This window comes from Mesoplodon mirus, assembly GCF_964341445.2.
Source record: "Mesoplodon mirus genome assembly, chromosome: 2".
Lineage (NCBI taxonomy): Eukaryota > Metazoa > Chordata > Mammalia > Artiodactyla > Ziphiidae > Mesoplodon > Mesoplodon mirus.
The window spans coordinates 78,568,758-78,585,347 of NC_138977.1; the positions used below are offsets into that span (position 1 = coordinate 78,568,758).

The 16,590-nt window shown below is 38.8% G+C and overlaps 1 protein-coding gene across 1 annotated transcript in view; it reads right to left on the reverse strand.

The window, feature by feature from the left end:
* Positions 1-16,590, reverse strand: part of ARAP2 (ArfGAP with RhoGAP domain, ankyrin repeat and PH domain 2) — a gene marked incomplete at its 3' end in the record, with an annotated part of 206,630 nt that overhangs the window by 14,582 nt on the left and 175,458 nt on the right. Inside the window, exon 31 of the mRNA XM_082637207.1 lies at positions 1,669-1,732. Within this exon, the coding sequence (XP_082493333.1) occupies positions 1,669-1,732 (64 nt within the window). The remainder of the gene's footprint in view (positions 1-1,668; positions 1,733-16,590) is intronic.

Consider the following 16,590-nt stretch of genomic DNA (forward strand, 5'->3'; position numbering starts at 1 on the left):
GTGTGTGTGTGTGTGTGTGTGTGTGTGTGTGTGTGTGTGTGTGTATTAACGTATATATTAATGTTTGCTATTTTCCTGTCTTTTTCCCTATGGAGGTGAACCATTAAATTCTCAAATCCAAAAGGACCCTACTGTTTACCTTAATCCTAAGAAGTGGAATGAACTTAAGAAATGTAATTGGGCTGAGTCTCTGGGGCCAACACAATGAGGGACAGGTGAGTCAGGGAGAAATAACTTGGCGGTAAGAGCAACCTCTGCTTCCTGGCTATTTACAACTTGATTTTCAACTACAGAGCCTACTGACTTCAGTTATAAAAATGAAAACAATTTAATTCTGCCATAACCAGACACTGTAACAGTTTTAGACTCTATAGTTCCAATTTTACTAATACTTCAAGCCTACTCTTTTTACAGTAGGACTTGAATATCTGGATTTTTAAACAGTCACAAAAAAGAAGCAAAGTCTCTAAAAAGTTAGCCACTGGTCTTTTTCTGAAAATGCATTCCCAGGTAGTAACAGTAGAATCGGGCTGAGAAAAGCAGTGTTTATTAACCACTGGGAAGGTTAATAAGTTAAATGAACAGAGAAAATGGTTTTCAAGATAAATAAGGACAAGATTTGGGGGTGAATTAACTTCTCACTTGTAAGAGAAACAGGGAAGCACATCCTCAGTAATAAAAAGTGGCAACTTAATTGTTACCAGTGAATTTCAATGCTCTTGTGGGGAAGCGTTGCTGGGAATTCAGCCAGACAAGGTTGGGGAAGAAACCAGTCCTATTAATGGGTCTATTTAACCCTTCACTGAAAGAGTGAGTCCTCCAATACGGACGAGACTAAATGGAGAATTGAGTATAGACGTTGGCCTCTGGTGCCTCTGTGTTAAACCACTAACTAAATGTATGGTCCTAAGCAAATCATGGAGCCTTTGGTAACCTTTGTTCCCTCATATATAAGCAGTGCCATGCAATTTGTTGCAAGGAATACATGAGTTAACTCTTTTGAAGTATCTAGCACACAATATGTATTTAAAGAAATGTAGGTTCCTGTCCTTGTTTCTGAAAAAAGCAGGAAGCTGTGGGGAGAACAAGAAGGAAAAGAGCATATTTTCTAAACAAAGATCAATGTAGGACTCTGGGAGGACCACAGCTTAGACAAGTCCATTTCTTACACCACCGTCTTGAAGCACCTCCCCAAGCTGAGGAGCTGCTGGGCTGGCCAAAAAAAAAAAAAAAAAAAAAAGATGCAACAAAGAGTAGACTGTCTTTCAGGGGCTTCCCTGGTGGCACAGTGGTTGAGAGTCCTCCTGCTGATTCAGGGGACACGGGTTCGTGCCATGGTCGGGAAGATCCCACATGCTATGGAGTGGCTAGGCCCGTGAGCCCTGGCTGCTGAGCCTGCACATCCGGAGCCTGTGCTCCACAATGGGAGAGGCCACAACAGTGAGAGGCCTGCATACCGCAAAAAAAAAAAAAAAAAAAAAAAAAAGAGTAGACTATTTCAAAGAGTAATGGGTAAATCTGGGTTCTCTTATATTTAAAAAAACATGAATGATAAAATAAAAGTATACACATAAAACTCATTAAAAATTCTTTGGAAACTACTACCCCATTAACATTTGCTATAAACAGTTGTTATACTTTACTGGCTAGTTGAAACAGATATGATACCTGGGCGATAAAGATATTGGCCATCCACTCCATCTGAGTTTGTGAGCTATCACAACACAGGTGCCTGCAAAACAAGGTTTATAAAATATAATATTCAAAAAGACAATGGAATTCTCCAATGTATTTATTTGGCGAGTAAGTGATCAGAAACCTCTTGGGGTTTCTCCTTTTAATGACATTAATGTAATCAAAATGGGAGTATTTCAATACAAGTTGTTTCAGGCTTCTGTTAAGTGGACAGTATCAAAATAGTATAAGGATGCTAATTTAACCAAAATATAGCCAAAGGCTTTGGTAACTGCTGAAAAATGATCGGTGGTATTTTTGGAAAGGCAGAAAGGTCAATGTCATTTGCTTTCTCAGGTACATGACTGTAAAACATCTTTTTCCCCAGAAACTCTGAGCCTAAGAAGAAAAAGTATGTGCACATAAGAGAAGGTTTTTGAAAAAGGCTTAATCAGCCACCTTCATTATGATTATAAACATTAATACCCACAAGCCTCATGAAAAATGAACTAAATGAAAAACCACTGCATGTCCAATAACACTGATTCAGTAACCTTTTATTGAAAACCTACACAAAACAGAGATGTTGCCCTCTAGGTTCACATCATCTATTAGGGGAGCCAGGAATATAAACAAATAAATTATAAGACAGTGAGAAAAGGAGAAAGTAAAGTTGAACACAAACATAGAAAGAGAGGGAGCTTCAAGATGGCAGAAGAGTAAGACATGGAGACCACCTTCCTCCCCACAAATACATCAGAAATACATCTACATGAGGAACAACTCCTACAGAACACCCATTGAACTCTGGCAGAAGACCTCAGACCTGCCAAAAGGCAAACTCCCCACATACCTGGGTAGGGCAAAAGAAAAAAGAAAAAACAGAGACAAAAGAATAGGGACAGAACCTGCACCAGTGGGAGGGAGCTGTGAAGGAGGAAAGATTTCAACACACTAGGAAGCCCCTTTGTGGGCGGAGACTGCGGGTGGCGGAGGGGGTAAGCTTCGGAGCCACAGAGGAGAGCACAGCAACAGGGGTGCAGAGGGCAAAGTGGAGAGATTCCTGCATGGAGGATCGGTGCCAACCAGCATTCACCAGCTCAAGAGGCTTGTCTGCTCACCTGCCGGGACAGGTGGGGGCTGGGAGCTCAGGCTCAGGCTTCCATCTGATCCCAGGGAGAGGACTGGGGTTGGCTGTGTGAACACAGCCTGAAGTGGGCTAGTGTGCCACAGCTAGTGGGAGGGAGTCCGGGAAAAAGTCTGGAGCTGCCTAAGAGGCAAGAGACATTTTCTTGCCTCTTTGTTTCCTGGTGCACGAGGAGAGGGGATTAAGAGTGTGGCTTAAAGGAGCTCCAGAGACAGGCGCAAGATGTGGATATCAGTGTGGACCCCAGAGATGAGCATGAGATGCTAAGGCTGCTGCTGCAGCCACCAAGGAGCCTGTGTGCAAGCACAGGTCACTATCCACACCTCCCTTCCCAGGATCCTGTGCAGCCCACCACTGCCAGGGTCCCATGATACAGGGACAACTTCCCTGGTAGAATACACAGTGCAACTCAGGCTGGTGCAACATCACACCAGCCTCTGCTGCTGCAGGCTTGCCCTGAAATCCACACCCCTCACTCCACCAGGCCTGAGTAAGCCAGAGCCCCTGAATAAGCTGCTCCTTTAACCTCCACTTGTCTGAGCAAAGAACAGAAGCCCTCAGTGACCTACATGCAGAGGCGAGGCCAAATCCAAAGCTGAACCCCAGGAGCTGAGCAAACAAAGAAGAGAAAGGGAAATTTCTTCCAGAAGCCTCAGGAACAGTGGATTAAATCTCCATAGTCAACTTGATGTACCCTGCATCTGTGGAATACCTGAATAGACAAATAATCATCCCAAACTGAGGACGTGGACTTTGGGAGCAATGATATATATATATTTTTTTCCCTGTTTCTCTTTTTGTGAGTGTGTATTTGTATACTTCTGTGTTGTGACTTTGTCTCTATAGCTTTGCTTTTACCATTTGTCCTAGGGTGCTGCCTGTCCTTTTTTTTTTTTTTTTTTTTTTTTTAGTTTTTAGCACTTGTTATCATTGGTGGATATATTTTTTGGCTTGTTGCTCTCTTCTTTATTTCTTTTTATTACTTAAATTTTTTTCAAATTATTTTTTATTTTAATAAATTTATTTTATTTTATTTTATTTTATTTTATTTTATCTTCTTTCTTCCCTTCTTGTTTTTCTACATTTTATTCTGAGCCGTGTGGATGACAGGCTCTTGGTGCTCCAGCCAGGCATAAGGGCTGTTCCTCTGAGTTGGGAGAGCCAAGCTCAGGACACTGGTCCATAAGAGACCTCCCAGCTCCACGTAATATCAAATGGCGAAATTCTCCCAGAGATCTCCATCTCAATGCCAAGACCCAGCTCCACTCAATGACCAGCAAGCTACAGTGCTGGACACCCTATGGCAAACTAGCAAGACAGGAACATAAACCCATCCATTAGCAGAGAGGATGCCTAAAATCATAATAGGGTCACAGAAACCCCAAAACACACCACCAGACATGGACCTGCCCACCAGAAAGAGAAGATCCAGCCTCATACACCAGAACACAGGCATGAGTCCCCTCCACCAGGAAGCCTACACAACCCACTGAACCAACCTTAGCCACTGGGGACAGACACCAGAAAAAACAGGAACTACGAACCTGCAGCCTGCAAAAAGGAGACCCCAAACACAGTAATTAAACAAAATGAGAAGACAGAGAAACACACAGCATATGAAGGAGCAAGGCAAAAACCCACCAGACCTAACAAATGGAGAGGAAATAGGCAGTCTACCTGAAAAAGAATTCAGAATAATTATAGTGAAGATGATCCAAAATCTTGGAAATAGAATGGAGAAAAGACAAGAAATGTTTAACAAGGATGTAGAAGAATGAAAGAGCAAACAAACAGTGATAAAGAACACAATACATGATATTAAAAATTCTCTAGAAGGGATCATTAGCAGAATAACTAAGGTAGAAGAACGGATAAGTGACTTGGAACATAAAACAGTGGAAATAACTACTACAGAGTAGAATAAAGAAAAAAGAATGAAAATATTTAGGACAGTCTCAGAGACCTCTGGGACAACATTAAATGCACCAACATCTGAATTATAGGGGTCCCAGAAGAAGAAGAGAAAAAGAAAGGGACTGAAAACATATTTTAAGAGATTATAGTTGAAAACTTCCCTAATATGGGAAAGGAAATAAGTAATCAAGTCCAGGAAGCACGGAGAGTCCCATATAGGATAAATCCAAGGAGAAACACGCAAGACACATATTAATCAAACTATCAAAAAATTAAATACAAAGAAAAAGTATTGAAGGCAGCAAGGGAAAAACAACAAATAACGCACAAGGGAATCCCCATAAGGTTAACAGCTGATCTTTCAGCAGAAACTCTGCAAGCCAGAAGGGAGTGGCAGGACATATTTAAAGTGATGAAGGAGAAAAACCTACAGCCAAGATTACTCTACCCAGCAAGGATCTCATTCAGATTTTTTTTTTTTGAACTATGTGGGCCTCTCACTGTTGTGGCCTCTCCCGTTGCAGAGCACAGGGTCCGGATGTGCAGGCTCAGCGACCATGGCTCACGGGCCCAGCCGCTCCACGGCATGTGGTATCTTCCCAGACCAGGCACGAACTCATTTCCCCTGCATCAGCAGGAGGACTCCCAACCACTGTGCCACAAGGGAAGCCCTCATTCAGATTTGATGGAGAAGTTAAAACCTTTAAAGACAAGCAAAAGCTAAGAGAATTCAGGACCATGAAACCAGCTTTACAAAAAATGCTAAAGGAACTTCTCTAGGCATGAAACACAAGAGAAAAGAAAAGACCTACAATAACAAACCCAAAACAATTAAGAAAATGGGAATAGGAACATACATATCTATAATTACCTTAAATGTAAATGGACCTAATGCTCCCACCAAAAGACAAAGATTGGCTGAATGGATCCAAAAACAAGACCCATATATATGCTGCCTACAAGAGACCCACTTCAGACCTAGAGACACATACAGATTGAAAGTAAGGGGATGGAAAAAGATATTCCATGCAAATGGAAACCAAAAGAAAGCTGGAGTAGCAATTCTCATATCAGACAAAATAGACTTTAAAACAAGACTATTAGAAGAGACAAAGAAGGACACTGCATAATGATCAAGGGATCAATCCAAGAAGATATAACAATTGTAAATATTTATGAACCCAACATAGGAGCACCTCAATACATAAGGCAAATACTAACAGCCATAAAAGGGGAAATCAACATTAACACAATCATAGTAGGGGATTTTAACACCCCACTTTTACCAATGGACAGATCATCCAAAATGAAAAAAAATAAAGGAACACAAGCTTTAAGAGGTACATTAAACAAGATGGACTTAATTGATAATTATAGGACAATCCATCCAAAAACAACAGAATACATTCTTCTCAAGTGCTCATGGAACATTCTCCAGGATAGATCATATCTTGGGTCATAAATCAAGCCTTGGTAAATTTAAGAAAACTGAAATCGTATCAAGTATCTTTTCTGACCACAATGCTATGAGACTAGATATCAATTACAGAAAAAAATCTGTAAAAAATACAAACACATGGAGCCTAAACAACGGACTACTTAATAACCAAGAGATCACTGAAGAAATCAAAGGGGAAATCAAAAAATACCTAGAAACAAATGACAATGAAAACACGACGGCCCAAAAACTATGGGATGCAGCACAAGCTGTTCTAAGAGGGAAGTTTGTAGCAATACAATCCTACCTTAAGAAACAAGAAACATCTCAGATTAACAACATAACCTTACATGTAAAGCAATTAGAGAAATAAGAACAAAAAAAACGCCGAAGTTAGCATAAGGAAAGAAATCATAAAGATAAGATCAGAAATAAATGAAAAAGAAAGTACGAAAACGATAGCAAAGATCAATAAAACTAAATCCTGGTTCGTTGAGACAATAAACAAAATTGATAAACCATTAGCCAGACTCATCAAGAAAAAAAGGGAGGGAGCCTGAACCAAGATGGCAGAGTAGAAGGAAGTGCTCTCACTCCCTCTTGTGAGAACACCAGAATCACAACTAGCTGCTGGACAATCATAGAGAGGAAGACACTGGAAATCATCAAAAAAGATACCCCACATCCAAAGACAAAGGAGAAGCCATAATGAGATGGTATGAGGGGCATAATCACAGCAAAATCAAATCCCATAACTGCTGGGTAGGTGACTCAGAGACTGGAGAACACTTAAAGCACAGAAGTCCACCCACTGGAGTTAATGTTCTGAGCCTCACGTCAGGCTTCCCAACCTGGGGGTCTGGCAATGGGAGGAGGAATTCCTAGAGAATCAGACTTTGAAGGCTAGTGGGATTTGATTGCAGGAATTTGACAGGACTGGGGGAAACAGAGACTGCACTCTTGGAGGGCACACACAGAGTAGTGTGCACATTGGGACCAAGGGGAAGGAGCAGTGACCCCAGGGGAGACTGAACCAGACCTACCTGCTAGTTTTGCAGGGTCTCCTGCAGAGGCGGGGAGTGGCTGTGGCTCACCGTGGGGACAAGGACACTGGCAGCAGAAGTTCTGGGAAGCACTCCTTGGCGTGAGCCCTCCCAGAGTCTGCCATTAGCCACACCATAGAGCACAGGTAGGCTTCAGTGTTGCATTGCCTCAGGCCAAACAACCAACAGGGAGGGAACCCAGCCCCACTGATCAGCAGTCAAGTGGATTAAAGTTTTACTGAGCTCTGCCCACCAGAGCAACAACCAGCTCTACCCACCAGCAGTCCCTCCCATCAGGAAACCTGCACAAGCATCTTAGATAGCTTCATCCACCAGAGGGCAGACAGCAGAAGCAAGAAGAAGTACAGTCCTGCAGCCTGTGGAACAAAAACCACATTCACAGAAAGATAGACAAGATGAAAAGGCAGAGGTCTATGTACCAGATGAACTAACAAGATAAAACCCCAGAAAAACAACTAAATGAAGTGGAGATAGGCAACCTTCCACAAAAAGAATTCAGAATAATGATAGTGAAGATGACCAAGACCTCGGGAAAAAAATGGAGGCAAAGATCGAGAAGATGCAAGAAATGTTTAACAAAGACCTAGAAGAATTAAAGAACAAAAAAATAGAGATGAACAATACAATAACTGAAATTAAAACTGCACTAGAAGGAATCAATAGCAGAATAACTGAGGCAGAAGAATGGATAAGTGACGTGGAAGACAGAATGGTGGAATTCACTGCTGCAGAACAGAATAAAGAAAAAAGAATGAAAAGAAATGAAGACAGCCTAAAACACCTCTGGAACAACATTAAACAGAAAAACATTCGCACTATAGGGGTCCGAGAAGGAGAAGAGCGAGAGAAAGAACCCGAGAAAATATTTGAAGAGATTATAGTCAAAACCTTCCCTAACATGGGAAAGGGAATAGCCACCCAAGTCCAGGAAGCACAGTGAGTCCCATACAGGATAAACCCAAGGAGAAACATGCCGAGACACATAGTAATCAAATTGGCAAAAATTAAAGATAAAGAAAAATTATTGAAAGCAGCAAGGGAAAAATGAAAAATAACATACAAGGGAACTCCCATAAAGTTAACAGCTGATTTCTCAGCAGAAACTCTACAAGCCAGAAGGGAATGGCATGATATACTTAAAGTGATGAAAGGGAAGAACGTACAACGAAGATTACTCTACCCAGAAAGGATCTCACTCAGATTCCATGGAGAAAGTAAAAGCTTTACAGACAAGCAAAAGCTGAGAGAATTCAGTACCACCAAACCAGCTCTACAACAAATGGCAAAGGGACTTGTCTAAGTGGAAAACAGAAGAGAAGGAAAGGACCTATAAAAACACACCCTAAACAATTAAGAAAACAGTAATAGGAACATACATATCGATAATTACCTTAAACGTGAATGGATTAAATGCTCCAACTAAAAGACACAGGCTAGCTGAATGGATACAAAAACAAGACCCATCTATATGCTGTCTACAAGAGTCCCACTTCAGACCTAGGGACACATACAGGGTGAAAGTGAGGGGATGAAAAAAGATATTCCATGCAAATGGAAATCAAAAGAAAGCTGGAATAACAATATTCATATCAGATAAAATAGACTTTAAAATAAAGAATGTTACAAGACACAAGGAAGAACAATACATAATGATCAAGGAATCAATCAAAGAAGATATAACAATTATAAATATGTATGCACCCAACATAGGAGCACCTCAATACATAAGACAACTGCTAACAGCTGTAAAATAGGAAATCAACACTAATAGAATAATTTTGGGGGATTTTAACACCTCACTTTACACCAATGAATATACCATCCAAAATGAAAATAAATAAGGAAAGAGAAGCTTTAAATGATGCAAGACACCAGATAGCTTTAATTGATATTTATAGGACATTCCACCCAAAAGTAGCAGATTACACTTTCATCTCAAGTGCACATGGAACATTCTCCAGGATAGATCACATCTTGGGTCAGAAATCAAGCCTTAGTAAATTTAAGAAAATTGAAATCATATCAAGCATCTTTTCTGACCACAATGCTATGAGATTAGAAATGAATTACAGGGGAAAAAACAAAAAACAGAAACACATGGAGGCTAAACACTACGTTACTAAATAACAAAGAGATCGCTGAAGAAATCAAAAAGGAAATCAAAAAATAGCTAGAGACAAAGGACAATGAAAACATGACAACCCAAAACATATGGAATGCAGCAAAAGCAGTTCTAACAGGGAATTTTATAGCTATACAAGACTACATCAAGAAACAAGAAAAATCTCAAATAAATAATCTAACCTTACACCTAAAGGAACTAGAGAAAGAACAAACAAAACCCAAAGTTAGCAGAGGAAAGAAATCATAAATATCAGAGCAGAAATAAATGAAATAGAAATGAAGAAAAGAATAGCAAGGATCAATAAAACTAAAAGCTGGTTCTTTGAGAAGATAAACAAAATTAATAAGCCATTAGCCAGACTCTTCAAGAAAAAGAGGGAGAGGACTCAAATCAATAAAATTAGAAATGAAAAAGGAGAAGTTACAACAGACACTGCAGAAATACAAAGTATCGCAAGAGACTACTGCAAGCAACTCTATGCCAATAAAATGGATAACCTGGAAGAAATGGACAAATTCTTAGAAAGGTATAACCTTCCAAGACTGAACCAGGAAGAAATAGAAAATATGAACAGACATATCACAAGTAATGAAATTGAAACTGTGATTAAAAATCTTCCAACAAACAAAAGGCCAAGACCAGATGGCTTCACAGGTGAATTCTATCAAGTATTTAGAGAAGAGGTAACAGCCATCCTTCTCAAACTCTTCCAAAAAACTGCAGAGGAAGGAACACTCCCAAACTCATTCTATGAGGCCACCATCACCCTGATACCAAAACTAGACAAAGATATTAGAAAAAAATAAAATTACAGACCAATGTCACTGATGAATATGGATGCAAAAATCCTCAACAAAATACTAGCAAAAAGAATCCAACAACACATTAAAAGGATCATACACCATGACCAAGTGGGATTTATCCAAGTGATGCAAGGATTCTTCAATATACGCAAATCAGTCAATGTGATACACCATATTAACAAATGAAGAATAAAAACCATATGATCATCTCAATAGATGCAGAAAAAGCTTTTGACAAAGTTCACCACCCATTTATGATAAAAACTCTCCAGAAAGTGGGCACAGAGGGAACCTAACTCAACATAATAAAGGCCATATACAACAAACACACAGCAACCATCATTCTCAATGGTGAAAAAATGAAAGCATTTCCTCTAAGATCAGGAACAAGATAAGGATGTCCACTGTCTCCACTCTTATTCAACATAGTTTTGGAAGTCCTAGACTCGGCAATCAGAGAAGAAAAAGAAATAAAAGGAATACAAATTGGAAAAGAAGAAGTAGAACTGTCACTGTTTGCAGATGACATGATACTATACATAGAGAATCCTAAAGATGCCACCAGAAAACTATTACAGCTAATCAATGAATTTCATAAAGTAGCAGGATACAAAATTAATGCACGGAAATCTCTTGCATTCCTATACACTAATGATGAAAAATCTGAAAGAGAAGTTAAGGAAACACTCCCATTTACCACTGCAACAAAAAGAATAAAATACCTAGGAATAAACCTACCCAGGGAGACAAAAGACCTGTATGCACAAAATTATAAGACACTGATGAAAGAATTAAAGATGATACCAGCAGATGGAGAGATATACCATGTTCTCGTATTGGAAGAATGAATACTGTGAAAATGGCTCTACTACCCAAAGCAATCTACAGATTCAATGCAATCCCTATCAAATTACCAATGGCATTTTTTACATAATTAGAACAAAAAATCTTAAAATTTGTATGGAGACAAAAAAGACCCAGAATAGTCAAAGCAGTCTTGAGGGAAAAAAATGGAGCTGGAGGAATCAGATTCCCTGACTTCAGACTATACTACAAAGCAACAGTAATCAAGACAATATGGTACTGGCACAAAAACAGAAACATAGATCAATGGAACAAGATAGAAAGCCCAGAGGTAAACCCACGCACCTATGGTCAACTAATCTATGACAAAGGAGGCAAGGATACACAATGGAGAAAAGACAGTCTCTTCATAAGTGTGCAAGGAAAACTGGACAGCTACATGTAAAAGAATGAAAATAGAACAGTCCCTAACACCATACACAAAAATAAACTCAAAATTGATTAGAGACCTAAATGTAAGAGTGGACACTATAAAGTCCTCAGAGGAAAACATAGGAAGAACACTCTGACATAAATCACAGCAAGATCTTTTTGATCCACATCCTAGAATAATGGAAGTAAAAACAAACATAAATAAATGGGACCTAATGAAACTTAAAAGCTTTTGCACAGCAAAGGAAACCATAAACAAGATGAAAAGACAACCCTCAGAATGGGAGAAAATATTTGCAAATGACTCAATGGACAGAGGATTAATCTCCAAAATATAGAAACAGTTCATGCAGTTTGATATTAAAAAAACAAACAACCCAATCCAAAAATGGGCAGAAGACCTAAATAGACACTTCTACAAAGAAGACATACAGATGGCCAAGAAGCACATGAAAAGCTGCTCAACATCACTAATTATCAGAAAAATGAAAATCAAAACTGCAATTAGGTATCACCTCACACCAGTTAGAATGGGCTCCATCAGAAAATGTACAAACAACAAATGCTGGAGAGGGTGTAGAGAAAAGGGAACCCTCTTGCACTGTTGGTGGGAATGTAAATTGATACAGCCACTATGGAGAGCAGTATGGAGGTTCCTTAAAAAACTAAAAATTGAATTACCATATGATACAGCAATCCCACTACTGGGCATATACACAGAGGAAACCATAATTCAAAAAGACACATGCACCCCTGTGTTCATTGCATCACTATTTACAATAGCCAGGTCATGGAAGCAACCTAAATGCCCAATGACAGACGAATGGATAAAGAAGATGTGGTACATATATACAATGGAATATTACTCAGCCATAAAAAGGAACGAAATTGGGTCATTTGTTGAGACGTGGATGGATCTAGAGAGTGTCATACAGAATGAAGTAAGTCAGAAAGAGAAAAACAAATATCATATATTAATGCATATATGTGGAACCTAGAAAAATGGTACAGATGAACCAGTTTGCAGGGCAGAAATAGAGACACAGATGTAGAGAACAAACATATGGACACACGGGGAAATGTATGGAAAAACCATGGGGGGATGGGGGTGTTGGTGTGATGAATTGGGCGATTGGGATTGACATGTATACACTGATGTGTATACAACTGATGACTAATAAGAATTTGCTGTATAAAAAAAATTATAGGAAGTAATAATGTAAAAAAAAGGGAGAAGACTCAAATCAATAGAATTAGAAATGAAAAAGGAGACGTAACAACTGACACTGCAGAAATACAAAGGATCATGAGAGATTACTACAAGCAACTATATGACAATAAAATCGACAGCCTGGAAGAAATGGACATATTCTTAGAAAGTCACAACCTTCTAAGACTGAACCAGGAAGAACTAGAAAATACAAACAGACTAATCACAAGCACTGAAATTGAAACTGTGATTAAAAATCTTCCAACAAAAAAAAGCCCAGGACCAGATGGCTTTACAGGTGAATTGTATCAAACATTTAGAGAAGAGCTAACACCTATCCTTCTCCAACTCTTCCAAAATATAGCAGAGGGAGGAACATTCCCAAACTCATTCTATGAGGCCACCATCACCCTGATAACAAAACCAGACAAAGACTTCATAAAAAAAGAAAACTACAGGCCAATATCACTCATGAACATAGATGCAAAAATCCTCAACAAAATACTAGGAAACAGAATCCAACAACACATTAAAAGGATCATACACCATGATCAAGTGAGGTTTATCCCAGGAATGCAAGGATTCTTCAATATATGCAAATCAATCAATGTGATATATCATATTAACAAATGGAATGAGAAAAACTGTATGATCATCTCAATAGATGCAGAGAAAGCTTTTGACAAAATTCAACACCCATTTATGATAAAAACCCTCCAGAAAGCTGGCAGAGAGGGAACTTTCCTCAACATAATGAAGGCCATATATGACAAACCCACAGCCAACATTGTCCTCAATGGTGAAAAACTGAAACCAATTCCACTAAGATCAGGAACAAGACAAGGTTGCCCACTCTCACCACTCTTATTCAACATAGTTTTCTAGCCAGAGCAATCAGAGAAGAAAAATAAATAAAAGGAATACAAATTGGAAAAGAAGAAGTAAAGCTGTCACTGTTTGCAGATGACATGATACTATACATAGAGAATCCTAAAGATGCTACCAGAAAACTACTAGAGCTAACCAATCAATTTGGTAAAGTAGCAGGATACAAAATTAATGCACAGAAATCTCTGGCATTCCTATACACTAATGATAAAAAATCTCAAAGTGAAATTAAGAAAACACTCCCATTTACCAATGCAACACAAAGAATAAAATATCTAGGAATAAACCTACCCAGGGAGACAAAAGACCTGTATGCAGAAAATTATAAGACACTGATGAAAGAAATTAAAGTTGATACAAATAGATGGAGAGATATACCATGTTCTTGGCTTGGAAGAATCAACATTGTGAAAATGATCATACTACCCAAAGCAATCTACAGATTCAATGCAATCCCTATCAAACTACCACTGGCATTTTTCACAGAACTAGAACAAAAATTTTCACAATTTGTATGGAAACACAAAAGACCCCAAATAGCAATAGCAATCTTGAGAACAGAGCTGGAGGAATCAGGCTCCCTGACTTCAGACTATACTACAAAGCTACAGTAATCAAGACAATATGGTACTGGCACAAAAACAGAAATATAGATCAATGGAACAGGATAGAGAGCTCAGAGATAAACCCATGCACATATGGTCACCTTATCTTTGATAAAGGAGGCAAGAATATACACTGGAGAAAAGACAGCCTCTTCAATAAGTGGTGCTGGGAAAACTGGATAGCTACATGTAAAAGAATGAAATTAGAACACTCCCTAACACCATACACAAAAATAAACTCAAAATGGATTAGAGACCTAAACATAAGGCCGGACACTATCAAACTCTCAGCGGAAAACATAGGCAGAACACTCTATGACATATATCACAGCAAGATCCTTTTTGACCCACCTCATAGAGAAATGGAAATAAAAACAAAGATAAACAAATGGGACCTAATGAAACTTAAATGCTTTTGCACAGCAAAGGAAACCATAAACAAGATGAGAAGAGAACCCTCAGGATGGGAGCAAATATTTGCAAATGAAGCAACTGACAAAGGATTAATCTCCAAAATTTACAAGCAGCTCATGCAGCTCAATATCAAAAAAAGAAACAACCCAATCCAGCAATGGGCAGAAGACCTATATAGGCATTTCTCCAATGAATATATACAGATTGCCAACAAACACATGAAAGAATGCTAAACATCATTAATCATTAGAGAAGTGCAAATCAAAACTACAATGAGATATCATGTCACATGGGTCAGAATGGCCATTATCAAAAAATCTAGAAACAATAAATGCTGGAGAGGGTGTGGAGAAAAGGGAATCCTCTTGCATTGTTGGTGGGAATGTAAATTCATACAGCTACTATGGAGAACAGTATGGAGGTTCCTTAAAAAACTAAAAATAGAACTACCATATGATGCAGCAATCCCACTACTGGGCATATACTCTGAGAAAACCATAATTCAAAAAGAGTCATGTACCAAAATGTTCATTGCAGCTCTCTTTACAATAGGCAGGACATGGAAGCAACCTAAGTGTCCATCAACAGATAAGTGAATAAAGAAGATGTGGTACATATATACAATGGAATATTACTCAGCCATAAAAAGAAATGAAATTGAGTTATCTGTAGTGAGGTGGATGGACCTAGAGTTTGTCATACAGAGTGAAGTTAGTCAGAAAGAGAAAAACAAATACCGTATGCTAACACATATATATCGAATCTAAAAAAAAAAAAAAAGGTCATGAAGAACCTAGGGGCAAGATGGGAATAAAGACACAGATATACTAGAGAATGGACTTGAGGATACGGGGAGTGGGATGGGTAAGCTGGGACAAAGTGAGAGAGTGGCATGGACATATATACACTACCAAACGTAAAATAGATATCTAGTGGGAAGCAGCTGCATAGCACAGGGAGATCAGCCCCGTGCTTTTTGACCACCTAGAGGGGTGGGAGAAGGGGCGTGGGAGAGGGAGGGTGGGAGGTAGGGAGTCACAAGATGGAAGATATATGGGGACATATGTATATGTATAACTGATTCACTTTGTTATAAAGCAGAAACTAACACACCATTGTAAAGCAATTATACTCCAATAATGATGTTTAAAGAAAAACAAAAGACATAGAAACAACACAGTTGGGGATGAGGTGAGGTTGTTTCCTATAAGAGGAAAATGTTGTAACTGATATTAGAATGGCATAATGGACATTTCAATGTAATTTTTTTATATTCCTGTATTATAATTTGGAAGAATGTTAGAATGAAACTTCTAAAAATAATCCTTGCCTCTTTCATTTGATTGTCATTAAGACAGTGTCCCTTCCCTTTACCATGTCCAAGAAAACTGTTCCCTCTACAAATCATTTAAATTTTGCATCCATGTGCACAAAATACTGTAGTTGCAAAGAAGAAATAAACTATGATTAGAGGGGAGAGTTATCTGATAAGACTTTTGTAGCATTTTAGCTATGGTTTGAATAATAAATGATAGCTGAGTTTGCCACATCAGCAGGAAGAAGATAAAAGTGATGAGGGAAGGAGGAGCACATACTATGGAAGAAGGTTCAATAAAGGGACCCCATATATTAAATATATGACATGAAGCAGCAAGGCATGTATGATGAATTAAGATAGATTTTATTTTATCATTAAGTAAAAGAGGGAAAGTCGTTGGAGATGCAGTTGATGGAGCTTCATGTTAAAGGGACTTGTGTGCTGTGCCAGCACTCCTGTACTTTATCCTGTAGGTTTAGGATTCACAGAAGAGTTTTAAAGCAGAAAAGAAAAATGATACATTTTAGAAAGTCTCTTTGGTGCTGGGTAGAGAATGTACCAGAAACCAAAAGCAAAGCCAGAGGCATGAAGAGCACTTAGGACTCCTGGAATAATCCAGGCAGATGAATTAAGGCTTTAAGGATAGAGGGCAGATCAGAGAGATAATTAAGAGGCAGGTGTGGTATGGCTTAGGGATTGATTAGACATAGGTTGGTAAGGGAGAAGGTGACATCTAGTCCAATCTCTATGGAGA